Raw genomic sequence first — 24,994 nt, 5'->3', positions numbered from 1 at the left:
TTTAGCTGGGCCCCACCCCCCACACAAGGAGGCAAGGGGCAGGGCAGGGCCTCCTGGCTGGGAGGCTGGGCAGCAAGGTTGATAAGACCAGGAGCCTACTGCCCTCCACAACTGTGCCGGCTGCTGCCCGTGCTGCTAGGACCATGAGGGTCATCTCTGGTGCCAGCCTCGTGCTCTGCGGTCTGCTGCTGCTGCTCCTGGTCCCACGCACACTTGGCCTCGCCCCGCAGCCCAGAGGTGAGAGGGCTTATGTGAGGTGGGGGATGATGGAGGAGCGGCCCCTGGCCAGCATCCTGGGGAACTGGGTGCTGAGATGGGCAGAGATTAAGTGGGATTTGAGATGAGGAGAGGGGCAGGGAGGCTGGGTGGCCAGCAGGCTAGCACAGGAGCAGACAGAGATGGTGACACTTGTAAGAGCCAGGGCTGGGGTGGCCCTCAGTCTGTTCTGTCAGGGCACATGAGTGAGCTGCTCTCTGGAGCCCGAGTCTTTCCTGGGGTTTATCAGCCCCTGGCCGCCCTCAGGGACTGTGCATGCTGCAGGGACTGCTGTCCCTTGGATCGCTGAAGGTGGGAGCTCCACAGAGAGCAGCTGAAGTCCAGCGCTGAGCTCACGGTTCTGTGATGGATGAGTGTACCTCTGGGGTGGGAGGTGGGGGCGGGTGAGACTCCATCTCTGTTCACCAGCCCTTGGGCTCCCTACATGCTGTGCCACTCCCAATTTCAGCCTTGGGTACTGAATTCCCAAATGCCCAGCTCTTCCTGTAGAGATGGGGTAACTGAGGCTGGAGAGGGGAGGACCTAAGACCATATAGTGAGAGAGCCCCAGAGCCTCCTGGCTCTTGATTCGCTGCTCTACTTTGTGGCCAATTCCCTCTTCCTCTCTGGGCCAGTTTACCATTTTTGTGCCCTTAGCTAGTGGGGACCAGGGAGTGGCTGCAAGGTCATTTCTAAGGTCCCTTGAGGAACTCTGGTGCCTGGGTTTAGGGTGGCGTCTGGTAGCTGGGTGAGCTGAGCAGATTCCACCCTGGTAGGGTGCTGGTTCCTGTGTCTTCCTGCACCCTTCTTTGGGAGAGGGTAGCTCAGTTCAGACTAGTTCACTTTGGACTGAGCCCCGCTGGCTGCAGGTCCAGGCCAGTGACTTCATCAAACAGTAGCCTTCCTCCCCCCTGAGCAAGTGAAACGGAAGCTCCCAAAGGTGCAGTGACCTGCTCAGGGCCACCGAGTGGCAGAGCCACGATTTGAAGCCCCCTCTACCTCACTCCAGTTCCAAGCACTTCCTAGCACATGGTGCTGCCTCCCAGGGTGTCTGGAAAGACACCTTTCATTGGGGTTGTATCTTGGGGGCCTACCTGGACAGTCTGCCGAGGCTGCTACTAGAAATTTCTGTCCCTTCCCTCTGCCCTTGGACACCAGTCAGCAGGCTGCGCTGGCCTTGGGAGACTGGGCCCACCTTGCTGGTTTGTTTTGTTGTTCAGATGAGAGGCCATGTTGACCGGCACTGTGCTGGGCCTCAGGTGGGTCCACCCCTGGGCCCGGCTTCCCAGCCTGGAGAAACAGCTGACACTTGTTTACGGGGCGACTCTGGGCTCAGACCTGAGAAGTGGGTTATGAAGATCACCCTTGCCTTTGCTGCTCCCCGAACTCCCACTGCACGCCCCGCCCTGGGCTGGCACCCTGTGTGCACAGTTGCTCTTCCTCGTAGGGTCCTGTGAGGACGGGGTAATCAGCTCATTGTACAGATGAGAAAACTGAGGCTCGGAGAGGTGAGGGGAGTTACCTGAGGCCAGAATTTGAGCCTCTCCTTCGCAGGAGCTGAGCTGTGAGGTGTTTAGCAAGTTGCTTGGCTGAGTGCCCATGTGTTAGCAGAGGCTCCAGAGAGCCTGGTTCCAGTCCAGTCTGCTCTGCCTGAGGCCTCAAGTCTGGACCTAAGCGGCCCTGAAGCTCTGCTTCTTTGTCTGCGTGTTTTGGCCTGGCCTCCTTACCGGTGCCCCCTGCTCTTTGTCATCTCCCTCCTTCCCCTCCCAGGGCACCTCTGCCGAACTCGGCCCACGGACCTGGTGTTCGTTGTGGATAGCTCGCGCAGTGTACGGCCCGTGGAGTTTGAGAAGGTGAAGGTGTTCCTGTCGCAGGTCATCGAGTCGCTGAATGTGGGGCCCAATGCCACCCGGGTGGGCGTGGTCAACTATGCCAGCTCTGTGAAGCAGGAGTTCCCACTGCGGGCCCACCTTTCCAAGGCCGCGCTGCTTCAGGCCGTGCGCCACATCCGGCCGCTGTCCACGGGCACCATGACAGGTCTGGCCATCCAGTTCGCCATCACCAAGGCCTTCAGTGATGCTGAGGGTGGTCGCACCAACTCCCCTGACATCAGCAAGGTATGTCCTCCTCCCCACCTGCTGGGGTCCAGCTGTTTGCAGGCTCCCACTGGGTGCTGAGAGCTTTGCCTGCATACACTGGAGTTCTCCCCACACCCCTATGAGATGGCCACTTACGGATGGGGAGCAGACCCAACCAAGAGAGGTGGCAGAGCTGAGCCCCTCTTTCCCAGTCCTTCTGACCCCTGGTGAGCGTGGGATTATTTCAGTGTAGTTGACCTTGGCTTCCCAGCCAGTCTGTGTCCTCGAAGGCAGAGTGAGAGAGTTCCGATGTTTACATGATGGGTAAGGGCGTGGACACGGCCACCAGCTTGTATGGGTTCAAGTCCCTGCTCCACCGCACTAGCCTCTGAGTGAGTTACTTCATCTCATGTGCCTCAGTTTCCTCACCTATAAAATGGGATTAGCATAACACCTTCTCAAGGGGCTCTCAGGAGGGCTAAATGAATTCATAAGCACAAAGTTCTCAGAAGCCCCATATAAGTATTAGCTATTAAAAAAATATAAGCCTTAGAGCAGGGGACCCCAATCCCCGGGCTATGGACTGGTCCATGGCCCATTAGGAACTAGGATGCACAGCAGGAGGTGAGCAGTGGGCTGGCGAGAGACGGAAGCTCCTTCTGTATTTACAGCCGCCCCCCATCGCTCACATCACTGCCTGGGCTCCGCCTCCTGTCAGATCCGTGGCGTTAGATTCCCATTGGAGCGAGAACCCGTACTGTGAACTGTGCACGTGAGGGACCTGGGTTGTGCGCCCCTCAGGAGAATCTAATGCCTGGTGACCTGAGGTGGAGCTGAGGCCTGATGCTAGTGCTGGGGAGCGGCTACAAATACAGATGATCATTAGCAGAGAGGTTTGACTGCACAGAGAACACCCCGAAACCATCCCCCTCCCTCCCCCAGTCTGTGGAAAAGTGGTCTTCCACGAAACCAGTCCCTGGTGCCAAGTCGGGACCACTGTCTTAGAGGGGAGGGGCTCGGGAAAATGAGGCCATGTTCCCCAGATGCACAGTCAGCGAGGGCTCCAAGCAGAGTGCTGAGCGTTTCTACAGACCCGTACCCACGTGACATTTTCAGGACTCGGCCCAGGGCCTGTGAGTCCAGCCAGGTGTCCTCTCCCCCGCTGGTCCTGCATGGGCTCCAGCACGCATCTGGCACGGGCTCCCATCACTGACTGCCCGATTGGACTGAGGACCTGCTGTCTGCCTGCCGGGGGCCCCAGCCCAGGGAAGCGCTCTTTCTCACCCCCTGTGTACCCCCGTCTCTGGCACGCAGCACACAACTGAGACATGAGTGTCGAATGAACACAATGCTGTCAGAGGTGGTGCCTCCACTTCACAGAGGAGGAATCCGAAGCCCAGGGAGTTTAAACACGGTGCCCAGCAAGTACGTGGTAGAAGTGCTCACAGACAGCAGCATGTAACCCCAGTCATTACGGCCCTCAAAGAAATGACACATGGGGCAGCCCGCTGGTCTTACTGTGTGGGGGTTGGTTACAAGTTTTGACATGAGGTTGAGGGTCACAGCGACTGGGAGGATGTGGTGGCCTTGGGTGATCCTAATGGAGAGGGGAAGGGGATGGTGGAGACATCTGTAGTTGTCACATCTGCAGAGTTAACCATTTCACCCCAGCTTGGGCAATTGGCCCGGGGTGGGCAAGTCAGGAGAGTTTCTCCACTAGTTGAAACAGACACAGAGGTCTGGGGGTGCTGGCACCAGATACTAGGAGTTCAGCCTGGAATTTACCTGTGGGAAGTCCTTCAAGGTGAACTGGAAGTCCCAAAACTGGGTTGCAGGGGGACCCGAGGAGCCTGGGCCTCAGAGGAGGGCATGTGGCAGTGAGTAGTCTCAACTGGGCTGTCAGTGCAGGGAGCCCCGGCCTCTGGAGGGGAAGAGATTGTGCAAGCTCACTCCCCAGGGGACCCAGGGCGGTGATGCCACAAAGAACAGTTCCCCTTCCTGGCTTCTTTGAATCATCTCACTTGAAGCTCACCATAACCCCCTTTCCTAGATGAAGAAATGGAGGATCGAAGGTGAGCTGTAACTTGTGGGGTTGCGTTTCTAACCCGGGCTTTCTAAACCACCCAGGCCAGGAGTGGGGACCCAGGAGTCAGAAGCAGAGAAGCAGCCAAGGGGGCTGGATGCCAAGTTCTAGACTCCCGTAGAGCTGAGAGGACCCAGCTTCAGGGCAGGCTCATGCACGGGGTGATGAGGGCCAGCTTCAGCACCAGCGTCCCCTCCTGTCTCCCTTTCTAGGGTGCAGAACAGGGGAGCCTTATGGGAGGCCAGCAGACAGTGGTTTCCCCTGTGGAAAGGACATGCAGCATCTCGGAATGGAGGGAGAAAAGGTGCCATCTTTGGGGGACTGGCTCCCTCCCTTTGCCTCCCTCTGGTGGCCAAACGGCAGAACTGCACGGTGTTGGGCACATTTGCCCGGCCACTCGTCAGAGGCCCCAGTCTGGGTGGGGGAAGGCAAAGCGCTGACCTCTGTCTGTCTGAAGCAGGAAACATCCAGAAGCCCTAGTCATGTGGGAGAACACCTCAGCCTTGTCTCTTTCAGAGTAAACCTGTCTTCTCTTCCTCTAGCCATGTTCTTTTCCCTGGGCAGAACCCTTGGGGGGGGGGGGACTTAGATGCACCTACAACCAACTAGCCTCAGTCATCTCTTTGGCCAGCGGTCCGCGGGCTTACTGGAGAGCCAAGCGCCGCGAGAGGGGCCCGTTCCTTCCCTTACTTTCTCTGTGTGTCGCAGGTGGTCATCGTGGTGACGGACGGGAGGCCCCAGGACAGCGTGCAGGACGTGTCTGCACGGGCCCGGGCCAGCGGCATCGAGCTTTTTGCCATTGGCGTGGGCCGCGTGGACAAGGCCACGTTGCGCCAGATCGCCAGCGAGCCGCAGGAGGAGCACGTGGACTACGTGGAGAGCTACAGCGTCATCGAGAAACTGTCCAAGAAGTTCCAGGAAGCCTTCTGCTGTGCGAGGGGCGGGGATAGACAGGGGAGGGGCGGGGCTGAGGGGCGGGGCCAGGTGGGGAGGTGGCCTATAACTCGGGGACTGAGACAGAGCTAGGACTGGGGCAGGGCCGGGGCTGGGGGGTAAGGGGAGGCTGATCCGGAGCGGGCCCCAAGCCCGGGCTGAAGGGAGTTGGGGAGAGGCGATTCCAAGACCCCTTTAGTGTGGCAAGGTCCTGGTAGGGACCTAGGAGACGCGGGAATTCAGTTAAGAGAGGGCCTGAAAAAAAACCTGTGCGTGTTTGGATGTCGGTGGGAGGGGTTTGGTGCTAAAGTGTTCTCTTGATGCAGGAGGGTCTGAGGGGCTTGGGCACTGGGCAGGAGAAGGTTTAGAGTCCTTCCAAGAAGGGAGGTGGGCCTGTGGGCAGTTTTTGGGATGTGACCAATCAGAAGGGGTGGGGTCTCGAGTAGGATGGGGCGGGGCCAGGGCAAGGACTTCTGCCCCATTTGTAAAATGGGTCTAAGAAGACCATGGATGTTATTGTGAGAATGAAATGACGTGTGGCATGGTGCTCAATAGGTGGTATTTAACACATGTTTGTCGAGTGTCTTGTGTTTGCTGTGCTCTTCGCTGCACGTGCTGTTCTAGACGCTCGGAATACAGCAGTGAACAGAATAGAACAAAAAAGCTCTTGTCCTTGTGGCCTTTACCTTTTTATCAGGAAGTTTTAGTTTTATCATCAGCATGATCACCTTCTTCAGGGATGTCAGCCCTGGTGCAGTGACTCCAGCATTGGGATGGGGCTCTGGGGCTTGGACCTCCTGTAGTTGAGAGCTGCAGTTTCCCTGAGCGAGGGCCCATCCTGGCTGAGATGTTCGAGGCCCTGTGGCTGTGAGGTTCTGAGTCTCCTCTTGTCCCCACAGTGGTGTCAGACCTGTGCGCCACAGGAGACCATGACTGTGAGCAGGTGTGCATCAGCTCCCCGGGCTCCTACACCTGCGCCTGCCGCGAGGGCTTCACCTTGAACAGTGATGGCAAGACCTGCAATGGTCAGTGGGGCTGGACACAGGCAGCCATGGGGAGGGTGGGTTAGGGAGGGAATGGGGCCTCAGCTACTCCCCAGTCCCTCTGAGCCTCCCCACACTTTACCTCTGGACTAATCTGCAGAGGTGATAGATTCCTTCTAGAGTTTGATGTCAGCTGAAAATTCTCTTCTGATTTCCGCTTTTTGACACAGTGGGGGTGGGTTCAGTGTGGTGGAAGGAGTCACATAGTCTTGAGTTCAAATCTTGGTGACACTACCTCTGAGCCTTGTGATCTTTTACTTTTCAATGCTGTAAAACAGGCCAGGGACTTTGGCCTTATAGAGAGAGCTTTGAGGACAAGATGAGATGAACCTCAGCACAGAGTGAGGTGTGTGGGAGGTGCCCAGCCAGTGGTCAGAGGGATGACTGCCTTTCAGCTTCATCTCCTTGCCTTCTCACACTCCCCAGTCTGCAGCGGTGGCGGTGGCAGCTCAGCCACTGACCTGGTCTTCCTCATCGATGGATCCAAGAGTGTGCGGCCAGAGAATTTCGAGCTGGTGAAGAAGTTCATCAACCAGATCGTGGACACGCTGGACGTGTCAGACAAGCTGGCGCAGGTGGGGCTGGTGCAGTACTCGAGCTCTGTGCGCCAGGAGTTCCCGCTGGGCCGCTTCCACACCAAAAAGGACATCAAGGCGGCCGTGCGGAACATGTCCTACATGGAGAAGGGCACCATGACCGGGGCTGCTCTCAAGTACCTCATCGACAACTCCTTCACTGTGTCCCGTGGGGCTCGGCCTGGCGCCCAGAAGGTGGGCATAGTTTTCACCGATGGCCGCAGCCAGGACTACATCAATGACGCTGCCAAGAAGGCCAAGGACCTTGGTAGGTGCTCCCTCCTGGACCCTGAGCAGCAGTGATGACCAGGGGTACACGGCACAACCCAACTGTAATTTATCTTAGTGTCTATTTCGATCAGTGCCCCCAACCCAGCTTCAAATCTAAAGGAGAAACGATTGGTTCATCTATGTCTTTCTTCTACGGGTGACAAAACTGAGGCCCCAGAAAAGTATGTGTCTTGTTTTGATGGTCCTTCAGTAAGAGGAACTTTTCCAGTGGAATGTTCCCAAGGACATACCAACTGTTGGAAGGCAGCCCACTTTGGGACAAACTTGAACCTTAGTTTTAGTGCCGGTTAAGTGAGGGTAATAATAACCACTGGATGATGGTTATAAGAGTTAAATAAGATTACAAAGCTTCCAGTGTAGAATTAGTACAGGTCGGACACATAGCAGAATCTCAATAAATGTTGATTTCCTCAATGTCTTTGTCCTAGGCATTGTGCCTGCAATTCCAGCAGTTGCCACCAGGAGGTATCTGGTGTTGATTTCCTGGGCATCCTGCAAGTGGCTGAGCCATTGCTGCTTGTCCCCACCCCCATCCTTACTTGTCTTGGCCCTCCCTGCAGGCTTTAAGATGTTTGCGGTGGGCGTGGGCAATGCCGTGGAGGACGAGCTGAGGGAGATCGCCTCTGAGCCCGTGGCAGAGCACTACTTCTACACGGCTGACTTCAAGACCATCAACCAGATTGGCATGAAGTTGCAGAAGAAGATCTGTGTGGGTGAGCAAGGCCAGGGCTGGCCTGGGTGGGCGGGGCAGGTGGGGCTCTGGGGGCGGGGCATGGAGCCATCCTTGCACTGATTGTAGGTGGGGAGAAGCAGGAGCTGCCATGGCACCAGGAGCTGGCAGAACCTGGCGGGGGGCTGGCCAGCCTGACTCTTACTACCAGCACACGTATATTTTCTGAATGCTCATTACGTGATTGACACTGTCCTCAGTGCTCTCCAAGTATTAAATCATTCGATTCTATTTGGTAGGAACATTTTTATCCCCACTTCACAGACAGGAACACCAAGGCCCGAGGGGTAGAACAATTGTTAATAACCTGAGAAGCCGGGATTTGAGTCCTTGTTACTGGAGTCCTTTATCAGGGAGATCAGGAAGACATTCAGGGCTCACCCTCCATCACTCCCAGGTGCTCTGTCTCAGGAATTCTACGTATCTCTGCCCCTTCAGGTGCTCTAGGCCACACAGTCCCCCAGACTCCCTAGTCCTGGCTCTGGGCAGTAACTACTCTGCCTCCCTGACGGGCAACCACTTATCATGACCTTGTCTTTCTCCACTTGCGGTCCACTCCAGAGGAAGATCCGTGTGACTGTGAGTCCATTGTGAAATTCCAGGCCAAAGTGGAAGGGCTGCTGCAGGCCTTGACCAAGAAATATATCCTTTTCCAGAGGTCGACGCGGGGAAGGGGAGGGGCCGGGGTCCGAGGCTGGGACCAGGGCCAGGGGCCGGGGCACTGTGGGGAGAGGAGAGGGAGCCATGCCGCTCTGTGTGGTGGGGTTGGGGCAGGCTCCCCTTTGCCTGCTTCCTGTGGAAGACAGGCTGGGTTCTGGCCAGACAGGCTGACACCAGCTTTGATACTGACCCTGTCAAAAGTAGCGGTTTCTACAGGGTGAACAGAGAAACTGAGGCAGAGTTCAAGATCTAGAGACGGACACACAGAGTCCTGGAAAACATTTAGGAAAACATGGTGCTTGTGGACACCCTTCTTCTCAGGCTCTTGGTGACATGACCAACACCAGCCCCCGCTCAGATGGGGCTGGGCCTCCAACAGCCCCTCGGCCTGGTCAGGACTAGGTGGGGGACCCAGCGGGCCTGGGTGTTCGGGGCCCATCATACTGGCTTTGCTTTGGAGAGCACCATTCTGAAGGTGGTAGATGGGTAAGGTAGGACATCAGGGAAATCACATGCTGTTGGGGGGGTGGTTGGTGAGAGAAAGCCCTGAGAGGGGCACCGGGCAGGAAACAGGAAGCGGGGGTCCTGAGCGCACTCCCTCACTCCCTTCTCTGTCAGCCTGCGCCTCTCCTTAACTCTGGGCCCACTGGAGGCTGTGAGTAAGCGGCTGGCCATCATGGAGAACAGGATTGTCTAAGGCTGCTGGTCCCCGCTGTGGCATCTCCACGTCTTGGCCCCAAGCACAGCTCACAGAGTCCCACGTGTGCCCCCTAGACCCCTGAGTTTAGCAGCTTTGTCCTTTGGTGAGGGGTATGTGGGAGGGCCTGGCCCCTGGGGCGGCACCAGGCCTCTCCTTCCTCCACCTTCCAGCCCTGTTCAGGGGAGTGCAGGTTAAGTGCGTCCGCTGGGAGGGCGTGGCGTTCTCGAGCACGTGTGTGAGTGCGTGTGCACGTGTGTGCACCTGAGGGCCAGGGCGTGTCTGGGAGCAGTGCAAGAGCAAGCACACAAGCGTGAGTGTAACTGGGACTACGTTTGCATTTTTTAAGCAAAAGCTTAATATATTCGTATTTTTAGTTAACCCTTCATGACTGTGAGTGCTGTGAATCTCCTCCGAGTTCTCTATTCCTTTCCGAAAAACAATTAAAATGTGATTTAACCTAAGTACTGAATGGGCTGGAGGCAGTGTGGTTATTTGGGGGACAGGGGAAAGGACGGACAAGGGGGACAGCTGGGTGGTGGCACTGGTGGGAACAGCAATAACAGCGACGGCTCCAAAACCCCAAACCTGCTGACGTTTGTCCTGCCTTTCAGTGACACTTTCATTTCCATGGTCTCATTTCATGCTCTCAGTAGCACTGCCCAGAACGGACCCGAGTCATCCCGTTCCACAGATGGGAAAGCTGAGCATCCAGGGATGAAGTGACTGGCTCAACGCTGGGCCAGCTGCAGGGACAGGACTTGTATCCAGGACTCCAGGACCTCAAAAGAAAAAGGCACAGGGAAGAGGAGCTGTGACTCCTCGTCAAACTTCCTTCTTTCCTTCCTATCTTCATGTAGACAAAACACTTACAGAACATATAGCCCATGTTGGACACTGGGGAGGGGGCAACCTCTGAAATAGACACAGTCCCTGCTCTTAAGGGACTTAGAGTTGGGCAGGGTGCCCTGCCACACTCATGTGGCTGGAGGAAAAGACAGTGGTTCTAGGCTGTACATGAAGTGTGTGTGAGAGAGAGGTGACAGGAAGGGTCCCAGCCCAGGCGCCCGTGTTGGAGTCCTCTCTGTTGGTTTCTTGTGTTTCAGAAGCCTCAACCCACCCCCAATACAAACAGCTACAGCGCCCCCACCCCCACCTCAGGGACAGCACAAGGGAAAGACTGCTGACCCCCAGGTCCCCCCAACCCCACTGGGGTCTGCCAGCCACTCTCAGGCCCCTCCGGATCAGCCCCGCTCTGGAATGTCAATCCCTCACCTCCCAGAGGGGGAGCTTAGGTGATTTTCTGAACTCATCCTTGTTTAATGGAGCATTTTTAGTGTTACTACTAGATTCACCCTTGAGAGCAGGTAAAAGGCTTTTACAAGAAGCTCAGAGCATCCTGGAAGATCTTCCTTAGGGGCGGTTCAAGGAGGCAGAACAACACTACCAGCAGCACTCAGGAGCCGCAATCGCACAGTAGACAACCTCACAAGAGCAACGTAGCGTCCTATAAACACCCTGGGACAGGGACCCGGCCACCGTCACCGGGGCTAGGGGCTTTTCTGCTGTCTGAGGAGACTGCTTGCCACTTCCCCTGTGGCGATTGCTCAGCCCACCCTCCCCTTCTTCTGAGACTGCCCTCCACCCCCACAGGGCTGGCCTCTGGGACTCAGCTGACTGGTTGGGTCAGCGGGTAGACAGACTGGGCAACTGGTGTCTCTCTTCTGGGGATTTGGACAGGAGGACCTTAACTACCTGGCTGCTGCTCCTGGAGCTGGGAGGTCTGTATTTTCTTCCAGGTGCACTAAAAGGCAGAGATTGGAGGCCCCCATCCTTACGAAAGAAAAAAGCAGCACTTGCTGGGTTGCTGATGGCTTTCCAGTTGTCTGTTGCTGTGTAACAAACCGACGCAAAACGGAGTGGCTCAAAACAAGCCTCTGTTATTGCCACGATTCTGTGGGCAGACTGGGCTCAGTGCCCACCCACAGTTTGCAACTGTTCGGGTCTCAGCCAGGCTGGGACATCCAGCATGACCCACGCATGTGACTGTGGCCTTCGTAGGGATGGCCAAGAGGTGGGGCCTCTCTCTCTCTCTCTCTTTCTCTCAATGTAGTCTCAGGGCCTTACCTTCTCCATGTGGTCCCTCCAGCAGGGGACCTGGACTCCTCACAGGGCAACTCAGGGCTCCCAAAAGCTTTTCAGGTCTGAGGCACACCCCCACCCCAGCTGGCACTGAATTACTTTCATTGCATTTTATTGGTCAAAGAAGCTATAGGCCAGCCCAAATTCTAAGAATGGGGAGATCAACTCCTCTTCTCCATGGGGGACAGTAACAAGGACTTTGTGGCCACTTTTCACCCATCACATGGGATCATTGCCTGGTTCCCCTCATGGGGCCGCTCAATCAGACACCCAGGAAACCTTCTCAGTGAAGCTCAACACGGCTGAGTCGGTTTCTGTTTCATGCCCCCCGACAGACTGGACTTGGCTGTCCCCTCACCTCCAATTCCTTCCACCTATGTTGGTGGCCTTGGTGCCCTGGTTCTTGTCCTTCAATTCTGGGAAGTGACTGGGCCAGCCCTGGGTTCCCGAAGCTTTCCTCAGAGGCCGGGTGACGTGGCGGGGCCTTGCACTTCTCCGTGGGAAAGAAATCCTGGCGCCGCCCTGTAAGGGGTGGCTGGGTGCGAACGAAATGATGCGTGGGGAGCAGCAGTGCGTTGCCACCCACACTCTGCATCCAAGGTGCAGCTGGTGTCACTGCTGCCATCTGGACCGTGGTTGCTGGGCCTCAGAGACACGCCCACACCTGTCAGCTTCTCAACACCTCCCTTGCACCCACCTGGCACTGGTGTTCCTTGAGATGCTATGGCCACCTGGCCTCCAGAGGCTGTGCCACCTGGAGCCCCTGTTGCCTGCTGGGAGACCACCCTGAGTGCCACCACAGCTCTCTGCACATCTTCTGCTCCTCAGCGGGGGCCTCAGCCCACGGACGTCCTGCTACCGGTACCAACCCCCGGCTCCCCTGGGAGTGGCGCCAGCCGGAGGGTGCTGGGCAGGGCCTCGATCTGGAAGGTGGTGTGAAGCCACTGAAGAGGTTTAAGTAGGAAGTGATGTGACCAGAGTCTCTAATTATAAATGGGACTCATGTTCTTCCCACAGACACTTGGTGGGGCGTGAGGCAGGCCGTGCAGAGGCCTCAGCTGGGATGGGCAGGGCCAAACACTGCATCTCTCACCAAGGAAGGTGCGGTGACTCTGAGGCTGGCCTGCTGGGTCCTGGGCAGGATGACCGGCCAGCTGCTGGGGTGGGGCCTCGAGCCCTTGGGCTGGGTGCAAATCCTTCCTTGAGGGTCCTGATGAACCTTTCCAGTGACCTCATGAGTTAGCAATGGTGCCACCGTTTCACAAGTGATGGGACTTGATGGAGTAAATGGGGAACCGGATCCCTAGGTTTACCCGAAGCTCAGGCCTTTCTTAACAGGGGCATGACCCCAGCTTTGCCACCTGTGATCGTGAGTGACAAACCCTGGGCACACAGTAGGTGCTCAGCTGATCCCAATGTCCTCTCGCTTCCCCCATCCTCCTCCCAGGCAGTCAGCAGGCTGACAGTCCAGTGGTGGGTGGACCTGGTCCTGCAGGGGCTTGGAGCCAGACCCAGGTGCCTGAGAGCAGAGGGGACAGGCTTGGCCCCCAAAGGAGGGGCGGGTGGAGGCCAGGCAGGGAGTGAAGGCCCCACCAAGCAAGGTGGGGGATGGAGAAGGCATTGGACAAAGAGGCTGGTCAGAGCCCAGGGAGGGGACCACAGGGCAAAGGCTGCGGGAGACCATAGCCCAGAGGCAGCGAACTGGTGGAGCTGAGGCTGCTGTTGTGTCCTCTGACCACCAGGCTCAGCTCAGTCCTCAGTCCAGGCTGAGCTGACGTGGGTTGGGATTTGGGGCCTCTAGGGCTGAGCGTCAGACTTTCCATGAAAGCAAGTAATGGAGGGGGCCCGTGCCTGGGACCCAGTCCTTTGGTGGGGAGAAGTTTCCAACATTCCTGCTGCAGGAATGAGGAATTCTGTGGCAGGAGGGAGAGGGCAAGACGCAGCTGGTGGGAGGAGCAGCGAGAGCAGTCATCTGGAGCCTGGACCACAGGCACAGGGGCCAGAACGGGGCGAGTTAGGGCTCTTGGTTAAAGTGACAGAAAGTTCACAGCAACCAGCTTAAGTACATGGAGGGAGTTGACGAGTCTCCCGACTAAAGGTGCTGGGGCAGGCCGTGGGCTCGGCAGTGTCCTCAGGCCATGGTCTCTCTGTACTCCTGACCCTGGTCTTCACCTTGACAACCTCACACCCAGGCAGACCCTTTCCTCTGGAGGGCCCACAGCCCCACACTCGTGCCCTGCCAGCTCTGGGAAGGTGGAACCTGCATCTGGGCGTCTTTCATACCCAGACTCCTGTTGCTAACTCATCACAATTCTCCCTACAGCTACCACCCCCCACCCACCCCCACACACCTTCTCCACATCGTTCCCTCACCTCCCTCTGCTCTCCGTTTGATTCACAGAAGCTTATAAGCAAATCCCAGAAAGAAGGAAAGCTAGCATTTCCCCAGGGCAGCCAGTTTATTGGCAGAATGCACATTACTTTGTAACTGATATATTTTTTTATATAGATAAACAGTCCTAAACTAATTAGGATTTTTTTTTCTTTCTTTCCTCAGGTCTTGGACGACAATGGGAATCTCTTGGCCCCCAGTGAATTGGTTACCGGGTTTCAATAAGGGGTTTGTATTTGCGATTACAGTTCATTAATGGATTTACAAGGGAGGGAAGATGGCAAAGTCCGCTAAGGGGATTGTTCTGCATTTCTCCTCTTTTAATTACACGATTTTCTCCTGGACCAATGCGCTGTGAAAAATGGGTGGAGGGGGAGTCCCAGCATGCCATCTGTTCCAGATGCAAATGCAATTAATATGGGAGGAGGCAGGAGCAGCTCAGAGGCTCCCTGAGACCCTGGGGTGGGCCTGCCTCCTCTAAGAGCTGCTGAGGGCGGGGGGGGGAGGGGTGGCCGAGCCCCCCAGGGCTCAGTTGGCATCAGGGTATGTGGACACAGGGACAGAACAGGTCTGCTCCTGGGGCACGGCAGCCTCTGAGTATCTGGGTCAGAATCAGATTTTAGGTCACCCGTTTTAGGCGGTTCCACTTTTGGTCATTCTTTAGGTGCTAGGTGACAGACCTATGCCATTTCTACTCCAGACTTCTCAGGGAGTCATGTAATAAGTTTGTGTCACTAAAGGGCAAACCAAGGCTGCCGGTTGTGGAGCGTCACACAGCCAGTACGTGGCAGGGCTGGGATTCAAACCCTGAAATCCTGACTCTAAAGTCAGGGCTCTTTCTAGGACAGTTGCCTCTCTGAGGTTCAGGCTCATTGTGTTGAAAGGGAGTTCTCGCTCTTTCTCCACAGGTTGGGGCCACAGCCAGTTAGCCAGCCTTCCTGCCTTGTTCTTTAGTCCATCACGTGTGTTGGTACCAGAGTGATGGTCATACAGTGAACCTCTGAGGAGGCCACACCCCTGCTCCAGAGCCTTCTCCAGCTCCCTGGTGTCTCTAAGATAAAATCGAAACTTAGTCGGACACCCTAGGTCCTATATGGTCTGGCTGTTGGCCAGGCCAGCTGGCCTCCAATTTTCGACTCTTCCCATTCACCCTTTCCTGCTCCTTGGGTGCCCTGGTTCCCTAGCTGTGAAACAAGCCCCTGAGGATGGAAAAGATGATCTCAAGGACTTCCTTGGACCTTGGAGGTAAAGTTGATCGCAGTGGGGCTGGAATGGCCTGCTTGGGCTGCTATGGAGGAACCCAGCCACAGGATGGCACCATTGGCCCAGGAATGGGATGGCCAGGCCCAGTTGGGGGATGGGGTTCAGCTGTTTTCACTGAGCTCTGCTAGTTTCTGTCACTCGTAGCACCTACTCTAATCCCTTTAAATTGTCCCCTCCCTCCCACACACCAAGATTCCCAAGAAGGGCAGTGGCCTCCCTGCAGGGGCTGGCCGTGAGTGTGGGTCCTCCGCAGAGACGGTGGTTTCCTCCCCGCCCCAGCCGGACACTCTCCTGTCCCTCATCCAAGGAGCCCCGCGAGGGGCCTGGGCTGGACGCATCTCTGGTCTCTCAGGGCCTGTCTGGTGGCTGTGCTGGACCAGGGGGTGGCAGCTCAGACCTGAACGTCGGGGAGGGGGTGGTAGGAGTGCCCCAAGGAAGTATCTTACTATCCTCTTCCTCTCTTGCTGCTACGGACAAATGGCTGAGTCCTTTGTCTCCAATTAGAATGTAATTGTTTCTGAGTCAAGATAAATGCAGCCCGGTGAGGGCGGGGAGATACTGGAGACTCGGAAGTAGGGGTGACGTGGGGGCCCCAGGAAGGCCCCTCAGGCACCCTGGAGAGAAAGAACACAGAGTCCACAATTTGAAGAGCTGGGGTGTGACTGTCTGTGGGCCTGTGGCTGCCCCTCAGGCCTCAGCTTGCTCACCTAGGAAATGGGGAGAACAGCTCCCTACGCACAGAGGGTGTGAAGGCTGAAAGAGACTGTGTAAGTGCCTGTCGGAGCTCAATCGGGAAGAGCCTCTTCGCCGGGGTTTGGGCCCAGGTGCCACCTCAGTCACTGGTCTTCAAAGCAGAGGCAGCAGCTCCTCCAGATCCAGGACTGTCCTTTCCTCGCTCATGCAAACCTATGAACAGGTCAGAGCGTGTCCCTTCCCTTTGTCACCTTAGGTTTGCAGGGTTTGATGTGGTTCCTTATAAAGTGCAAGTAGCTGCCCTGCTCAGTGACCATGAGGCGGAGTCTGGGGTGTGCAGGGGCGGGGGTGGGGGTGTGGGGGGAGGGGTGCCCAGTGCAGACACGGCAGTGAGGTGTGGCTGCACGCTTAGGCCCTGCTCGACCTTGGCAAGTTCTCACCCCTCTGAGCCTCATTGCACTGACAGGGCCTTGAGCTGTACCAGGCACACAGCTGGCGTTTCATCCGCGTGAACTGAACTTGAACGTCCAGCACTGTAACAGCTATGGCAGCACCTTCCGTCCTTTCCAAGGCAGCCAGCCACTCTGAGAGGGTGTAGCTGTGCCCCAGGGTCTCGATAAACCCAGGGTGGGGCAAATGTTGTTCCTGTGGAAAATAAAGCAATACTCCATAAATAATAGTACAAGAATAAATTCTGTGTTTTGCCTACTTAAACTGTAAACCTCCTTTTGCCTCACCCCGTATGTGGATTGCACGAATGTGTGAAAGAATGAAAACCATTTAGGCCACACAAAACATGCACACTCTCTCTGTGTCCCACAGGTTTCAGCGGGAATGATAATAGCTAGCTCCTAAATAAGTGATTTATAGCATATACAGTGCACATAACACATTACATATGCCTATTAATACACATAATACTTATTTAACTATCATAATACTTAAATGAGTATGCATACAGTGTACATAATACATATAATACTTAAATATGTATAATTATTTCAGTGTAATACTTATTTAAGTAACAATATAAATAAAATATAATCATATATAATACAAATATAAAATAGAACCATATTGTTGTATAATAATATATTTATAGTATAAGTTGTAAGAAGTTATTTATGAATATACACCTATGAATAGCTAACATATATCAGCTCTTACTATGAGTGTGACATTGTCCTAATAGGGCTAACCGCATTCATTCTACACACCAGATTGGGGAGAAGACTCTCCCCATTTTAAAGGTCAGGTGGAGTGAGGCTCAGCAGGAGGGCCTTGAAGAGGCAAGTCGAGGCTCTGGGGCTGGAACCCAGGCCTGCCTGCCCCCCATTGGCCCTGAGATTTCCTTCCTCTAGGGAAAAACCCCTTGTTGCCCTGCTGCTCTTTGGCGTTCGTAGGTCAGGGTCCTGGCTCTACCTCTAGACCCCTCCCTTTGGCCACATCCCTCTTTGTCCCTGGAACAGCTCAGGCTGGGACACACCCCTTGCCGGGCCCCTGCAGCCTCCACTCCCATCTGGAGGCCGTGCTGCCCGCCTCCCCGCATGGCTGGCACGGCTGCTGCTTGGGCGTGCGGCCACACTGGGGAAATTATTCCCTCTTCCTGGTATCCGAGTTTCCCTTGCACTTTCCTGCTTTCATTCCTGGCAGGAACGCTTGGCCCGAGGACAGAGAGCGCCTTCCAGACTCTCTGCTGTGGGTGGTGCTGAGCCGGGAATCTGTCCTAAGCCCAGGGCTGCCTCCAGGACAGGACTGGTCAGGAGAGCATGTGGGGAGAACCCCAACATGCATCCTGTGCTCCAGGGCCACTGGGGCCATCACGGCCTTTGATCCCTTCCCCACGGGGCTTTCCCTCACAAGGCCTGTGTTCAGCCGGGCCCTCCTGCCGGCCCAGTGTTTCCTTTGCTTTGGCCCAGCCTGGGGGCAGCAGGCGAGGGTGGGGCCTCCCCAGGACAGAGAGAAAACCCCGCTGTCCTGGGCCAGGCTGGGCTGGGAGAGGCCAGGCCACATCCACCACCCAGATGCCACCTCCTCCCCTCCTCCCGGCCTCCCTGGCAGCAGGCCCGAGCCTCTCAGTGGAGGGGGACGTGCTTGCTGGGGGTCTGAGAGGTGACTGCGGGTGATGCACGAACAAACACTAATATTTACTGTTTTACTGGTCGTGTCTGTATTTTAATGGAATCAGAAAAGCCCCACAGTAGGTAGTGCGTTGTACACTTGATTTCACGGGTATTCTTGCCCAGGGCCAGGCCAGTTGGAAAAGGGAGCCCATTTCAAGGCATTCCAAAGGGAGGGGCTGAGTCTTTATCTTGTTGGGGGAGGGGGTGGCGATGGCAAGACCGGAAGAAGGGCTGGAGCTGGGAGACACTGAGGAGGCCTGTGAGCCCTGGGGTCCAGCCTGGCTCTGCCTGTGGCTGAGGCACCTGGACAGGTCACTGCACCTCTGTGAGCCTTTGCTTCCTCCTCAGACAAGGAAACTGAATGTGAGAAGGGCCCAAGTTCACACACTGGAGAGGTGAGAGGGCCAGGATTTGAGCCTCAGCTTCCTCATCTCCATCCAGAGTCCCCTGGGATGTCAGCCTGGGGCCCTGGGCTCTGTGCCTGAAGGAGCCTGTGACCATTGGCTGTTTCCCAACCATTCTGCCTGGGGCACAAGGACAATCACGGACTCTGAGTGGGAGTCCTGACTGTTACTGAATGGGCGACTCAGGCATTCGTATCACCCGGACACTCAGTTTTCTCATCTGAAAAGTGGAGACGTAAACGGAGGCTCTCGGGACTGCGGTGAGGATCTCAGACACTATCAGTGTGAAGCACCTGGACTGCTAAGGGGCGGGGCTCCCAGCACCACCACCCTGCCTCCCGCCTCTCCCAGACCAGCCCCGCCCTCAGGCCCTCGGGCCTTAGTTCCCCTCCCCTGGTCCTGCCCTGGGCTGCCTCTAGAACCTCACCTGTCTGTGTGGTCACCATAGCAGCCACCGCAGCTCTGGGCACCAAGTGGAAATCAGGCCAGAGGGTTAATGAGGCCGCACAGCTCTGCTCTGTCCCTGATGGCTCTGGTTTCACCGGGCACTGGCTGGATGTGGGCTCCCCTCTGTTCACATATGGCCAGGGGATCCTGGGCAGCAGCCGCAGAGATGGTCCAGCTGGCTGGGTCTGAGGCCACAGAAAGCAGATTGGTGAGTGACCTTGGCCATCTGGCCCTGAGTGACCCCCTTCCCCTTCACCTGCAAGCCTCTGCTCCAGGCTGCCCGGGACTGACCCCCTACCACCCCTGTTCCTCTCCTCCATGGCCAAGTTGGCCAGCCCCTGGGTGCTGGGTTGCTTCTCTGCTGTTGGTGCACTGGGACCCCAACCTTCCTGCTGAGGTCGTGGCAGGCGGGGAGGGGCCACCCTGGGACGCCCTGGAGGACACATTGCAGATCCAGCCTCCTCTAGAATTCCAGCCCCTCCCTGACTGGTCTCCATTTCCCCACCCCCCTACCCCCATCCCCAGGATCCAATTGTTTTACGGAGAAACTAAACCGAACCCGAAGGAAGCCATTGCTCAGATCCCACTGAGAGCCTCCAATTAAACACGGACTGTGGGAGGAGACCTCTGTGATGAGCAGGGCCAGTTGGTCAGGAAATCCAAACAGGGCTGAAATGAACGTGGGCTCTTGCCTTCCTATCCCCAAAGTCTTAAACTGAGGGAAGATGCACCAGAAATTTCCACTACTATCCCCTAGGATTGTCATAATTAATGCTAAAGGAAACAATCCCTGAAATGTGCAGCTGGGACCACATCTCCCCAGGGCTTTTTCTAATGGTTTTCGTTACTGGGGCCTTCAAGACCCATTCAAGACCCTGGTGACTCTCCAGACACCACCCTCACTGAGAAGGTCCCAACATGAAGGCAAGCAGGGGGGTTGGGGGGTGCAGGAGGAGAGAAGGGGTGGTGAGGGGATGGGATGGTAGCGCGTGGTGGGGATGGGGTAGGTGGTCGTGCTGTCTCAGCCCTGTTTCTCCAAGCTGGGGGACGGTCCCCAGGGGAAGTATGTTTGTGAGAATCCAAAAAGAAAGCAGATTGTAGACTATTGTCGAGGACCAGGGGAGAGTCCATCTCTGCTGGCAGAGTAACCAGGTTCATGTGAAGGTGGCAGGGGGAGGTGGAAGCCTCTGGAATGTTTTGATCAACCCTCCTGACTCTGGATTCTTGAAGGGATAGGCTGAGGTGAGCCAGGTAAGGAGGAGAGAGAAGGGAGAATGGGATGGGAACTCCCCGGAAGTCCACTTTTTAATGCTGAGAGGTCCCTGGAGAAAAATGGCTGAATAACCTCCTTTAAAGATACCGAAGGGTAACAAGCCCAGGGTCTGCTTCCATCCGTCACACAGCTGGGGCATTTTTGAATATGCCAGCACCATTCCTAGCATCTGAGATGCACAGAATCTTGGAATTAGAACATCTTTTACAGACTCAAAGAGCGTTGTATAGAATCTTTGAATTTCAGAATCTGAGCATCTTGCCTTCAAACAGAATCCCAGAATTGTGGGATCACGGGCGCATTCATGGGCTCACAGGCCCACAGAATCTTAGGATTTAGGAATCTCTGCAGAAGAGTTGAAACAACAAACTCATTCAGAAAACGAGGTGAAAGAATAATCTTGGAATCTGGACATGAGCAGAAGAAATGACTGGAGTCTAAGTTCTTCTTATCATACAGGAAACCCTCTCTGTGCTGACCTGAAATAATCGAACACTTCTAGGGACAGTGAGCTCATCGCCTGACAAGGCAACTTGTCTCCCTGTTGAGCAGATTTGGCTGCTGATGCTGAGCCTGAAACTGTCCCCGTGTGCCCCACGCACCCCTCTCTTCCTGGCCCCACTCCCTGTCTTTCCCCATCTGCTTTGAAGAGCTGAGTGGATAGAAAAAGTAACATAGAGACCAAGACAGAAACTGAACTATCTCCTGGCTAAAAACAATGACTTTTCAGGTCAGTGGGGCTGCAGAAGGCGTAGGCCATGACAACTGCTGGCGACGACACTCGCCCCTTCCTTGGGTGCCCTGCCCAAGGCAGAGCCAGCGATCTGCAGCCTGCCCAGCCCTCGGGCTGCCTCTCCAGCCCTGCAGAGGCAGATGGTGGGGTAAACACTGGAAACAATCACAGAAAAGGCAAGCCCTGCTTTCAGCCAAACTGCAGCCCACAACAAGAATGATTTGATGGTGAAACCAAGCACCCTTCTGACTGCGGGACCTGGATTTCATTAAGTTGTTTTCACTGTCAGTAGAAGTAGGGTGGTATGCGATGGGAAGGTCCAGTTCTTCCAATGAGCTGCGGCCACAGTACTAGCCCAAGGCAGAGCTGGAAGCGTAGGCCCTGTGGCCAGACTTGGTAGTCAGAGTCCCAGCTCTGCCTGTTGCTAGTTGTGTGACCTTAGGCAAGTTGCTAAACTCTCTGTGCTTTGGTTTTCTCTTCTGTGAGGAAAGGCTAATGGGAATACATGAAGTATGATCTCTGCCCTTGATCTCTCTGGCAGGCTTGCTTCCTTCCCTCCAGTAGTTCATACTGTCATTTGCTCAGTGCATTCATTCATTGTTGCTTTCACCCCTTCTCCACGTTCGTTCATTCATTCATTTAGGCATCAGTTCACTTGTTCCTCCACTATTCGATACATCAGTTCATTCATGCATCCTGGGGTGCTCAACCTTGCTGCTGGCCGGCCTTTCTCCAGCTGGTGGGCAGACTACCTGGGCCCCAGCAGCGACACAGGGTAGAAAACCAGTGATCACTCCCAGGTAACTTAAAGTTGTTGGAAATTGTAAGGATCTAGGGTGTGACCTCAGGAGCTCCAGGTCTTCTCTTAAGCCCTGCTCATTTGGGAACCACCCACTAGTGGGCAGACCCTGGAGGACTGGCTGGAGCAGCCTGTCTGGAGGGGAGCCTATTTCCTGTCCATGGGCCTGGGCCAGACTGCCTGTCCTCCCTCTGTCCCAGGCAGCCCTTTCACCCCTGGGCAGGGTCTCTGAGCACCCCTGAGCTCTGGGCCGGGAGAAAGTCCTGCTTGTAGTGTGTCTGCAGGGAACAGAGGCTGTCCTCCCTCCTGTCACTCACGGCCCTGGCTGAAGTGAGGTGTATTATGGTCTAAGAGCATAAAACAGCAGACTCCTTATTCCAGAAAATTAAACAGTCTTTTCCCTTTGAGTGTCTCACTTTTGAGTAGGAGGGGCCATTGCGGGGGACTGGGCCTGCGTCAGGGTGGGCTCTGCTGACTCAGGAGGCAACGACGAGATGGATCATGTGCAAAGTCAATTCTGTGTGTTACAGTGGTCTACGGGGATCTGGCAGCTAAGTGCCCACTGGTTGGTTGCACTAATTAATTGATTTTATTGCCTATAGTTGAGATCTCTGGGGCTATGACATGCAAATATATGCAAATGACCAGAGGAGTGGGTTGAACCCAAAGCCTGGTGAGCATCCACCTGGACTGTGCTGATTTCTCTGCTCATTTTTCCTGTTGAAATCTGCTCATGTTCCCAGGGAGCAGGAAAGTGGGGGTGAGGAGCAGGGGCCTTAGCACCAGCAGACCTGTGTTCAGATCCCAGCCACACCTCTTACTGCTGTGTGTGATCTGAGGGAGTCCCTTCACCTCTCAGTGCTGAGCGTCCCCTGACCTGCAGCAGGGATGATAACACTGTGGACTGGGCAGGGCCTGGCGGGCCCGAGGAAGTAGGTGCTCCGTAAACAGAGCTCACAGTATCGCTGGAAGGCAGGGGTCCTGCTAACCTGCCCATGGCCTGTCAGGAACCGGGCTGCACAGCTGGAGGTGAGCAGCAGGTGAGAGAGTGAACCAGTCCCTGGCGCCAAAAAGTTTGGGGACCACTGCTATAAGGAGCAGTCCCACTTGAAGCACCTAAATCTCACATCTCTGAGTTGGTGGGGAGAGGAGTGCGTCACTCTGGGCTCTGCAGCCCCAGCAGACGGCAGAGCATGTGCTCCTTGAAGGGGGAACTGCAACGTCCCCTAATCAATGGCAGCTGCTCCTTACCCGAGTCCCTGCCTCCTCTTCCTGTCTGATACGGGCTGTTTTATGAGTGACCTTTGCTGAACGCAGCCATTCCCTGAGGAGGAGGGGGAAATTACAAAAAAGATCGGAATTTAAACATCCTGGAAGATTTATTGCAAGTAGTGGATGGAACGAATCCCACAAAACTACTTATGTTACGTCAGGAGGAGCAGGGCTGAGGTGGGCTCGAGGCCAGCTGGGGGTTCGGAGGCTGCTGGACAAAGGATTCATTCAAAGCATCTTAGAATCTCAGCTCTAAGAGACTTAGAGTTTAAGAGACTATTGGATGCAGCGTACAGAATGTGCCTGCCTTTGCAGGGGCAGAGCTGGCATTTACTGAGCACCTACTGTGCACAGGGCTGAGTTCATGCTGAACCCCGTCACCCCTCACCCTGCCTCCAGGTGGACACTGCTGCTCCCACTCCTCTGGAGGGAAGATGGGGGCTCTGAGGGATGCACTGGCTTGTCCCAGGCCACTCAGCTTGTCTGTGGCGGGAGAGGAGAGGGCGCGGGCCTGGTGGACCTTGAGTCCCTGCCCTGTTCCGGGGCCTGTGCAGGAGGCCACGGGGATTGATTCGCACATCAGAGGAGCTGGGACTCTAGACATTGGTTCAGCTGACATGGAACATTTTCCTGTAAGGCACAGGCTGGCACATGGAGGAGGGTCCGAGGGACGCAGGTCATGGACCTCTGGGGACATGTACCCCATCGGGGGCCAGATTCCAAAGCAGCAGGCGGGGAAAGAGGCAGCAGGCACTCTGGGGAAGCCCAAGGCCTCCCTGAGGAGATAGGCAGTGGAGGACTCAGAGGACCGAAGCAGGCAGGCAGACTAGGCGGGGGGGTAATGGTGGGGCAAAGTCTGCGGGGGCGGGAACAGATAGGTAGATGCCAGTCAAGCCCCTTCTACTGTGTGACACTGCCAAGCCCTGTTCTTAGGTTCTGGGGTACAGGGAAGACTCGGGAGCAGTTCCTGCTTGGGCTGCTCACCTTCGAGCTGGGAGACAACCTGGGGCACAGGTGACAGCACATGGACAGGCCAGGGCTCTGCGGCCTTTGAACTGCTTGTCCCTCCACCTGGACACGTTCTTCCTCCCCTTCCTCCTCGTTCTCCTCTTCCTCCTCTTCCTCCTTGGGGAGCCCCCTTACACCCCAGGCTGGGTTAGGGTCCCCCTCTGGCTCCCACATGGCCTGTGCTTCCCCATCAGATCCCCCTTCATCATTGTCATCTGCCTTCCACAGGACTGGGTGCCTGGAGGGCCGTGACAGCATCTCCGTCCCCGAGCCGGCACAGGGCCTGGCACAGGGCCAGCCCACTCTGCCCGCACGAGCTGTGGGGCCTTGACCCCTCAGAGCCTCGGTGTCCTCATCGGTGAAAGGGGGTGACAGCCCATCTCCCAGGATGGCTGGGGTGTGGAGTGATATGTGGGCGGACAGCCCTGGGCACAGTGATGGACACAAGGACAGGCACAGGGACAGGCACAGGGACAGGCCCACGGAACAGTGCGTGCTCCTCAGACCCCAGCCTCTCCCCTCCCTCCTGCCTCACTTCTCTCCATTCTCACCTCCGCCTCTGAGGGCGCCCTGGGCCCCTGTCTCCTGCAGCGCTCCCCACCACTCACCTCCTCCCTGCATTCAGAGGACAGGTAATTAAAAACTTCCTCCTGGACTCACATTTCCTAAAGTTTTATGCTTAATTAACGGGTCCTGTTCACCAAGGAGATAGGAACACAGTATTTCTAGCCCTGGCGGAATGTGAAGTGCTGTGACACCCGGTGGCTCCCTGACAGGGTTTCTCTCCCCTTCTTCCCTCCAGGCTGTCCCCCTCCCTGACTCGGAGTCGGTGTTACTGCGTTTTATATTTGAAACTCAGGGAGCTGGTGACTCTGCCTTACAGCATCACCGACAAGGGAAGTGAGGCAGGTCCCTTGCTGGGGGTCACAGAGCTAATAACTGTCAGAATTCAAGCCCATTAATTAATTAACTCATGTAACAAACATTTATTGAAGTCCAACTCTGTGCCACAATTTGGAAATCTTCAAATTTAGTAAGATCCAGCATTAGCCGAGGGCTTTGAGTGAGTCGACTGAGCCCCGGCGTGAGCAGTGCCGTCT

The 24,994-nt window shown here is 55.9% G+C and overlaps 1 protein-coding gene across 1 annotated transcript; it reads left to right on the top strand.

Annotated features, from left to right (window-relative positions):
- The first annotated feature begins 121 nt into the window (after positions 1 to 121).
- MATN1 (matrilin 1) lies at positions 122 to 9,800 on the top strand. The gene is made up of 8 exons (XM_024554894.3): positions 122 to 237; positions 2,026 to 2,372; positions 5,125 to 5,347; positions 6,249 to 6,374; positions 6,819 to 7,235; positions 7,819 to 7,971; positions 8,550 to 8,630; positions 9,296 to 9,800. Exons 1-8 carry the CDS (start codon positions 144 to 146, stop codon positions 9,343 to 9,345), a joined length of 1,491 nt encoding a protein of 496 aa, XP_024410662.1. The 5' UTR covers positions 122 to 143; the 3' UTR covers positions 9,346 to 9,800.
- The last annotated feature ends 15,194 nt before the right edge of the window (positions 9,801 to 24,994 follow it).

This window comes from Desmodus rotundus, chromosome 3 (assembly GCF_022682495.2).
Source record: "Desmodus rotundus isolate HL8 chromosome 3, HLdesRot8A.1, whole genome shotgun sequence".
In the NCBI taxonomy this organism is placed as follows: Eukaryota; Metazoa; Chordata; class Mammalia; order Chiroptera; family Phyllostomidae; genus Desmodus; species Desmodus rotundus.
Note: the sequence above shows the minus strand (reverse complement) of the source record. Positions and strands in the feature narration are given on the sequence as shown.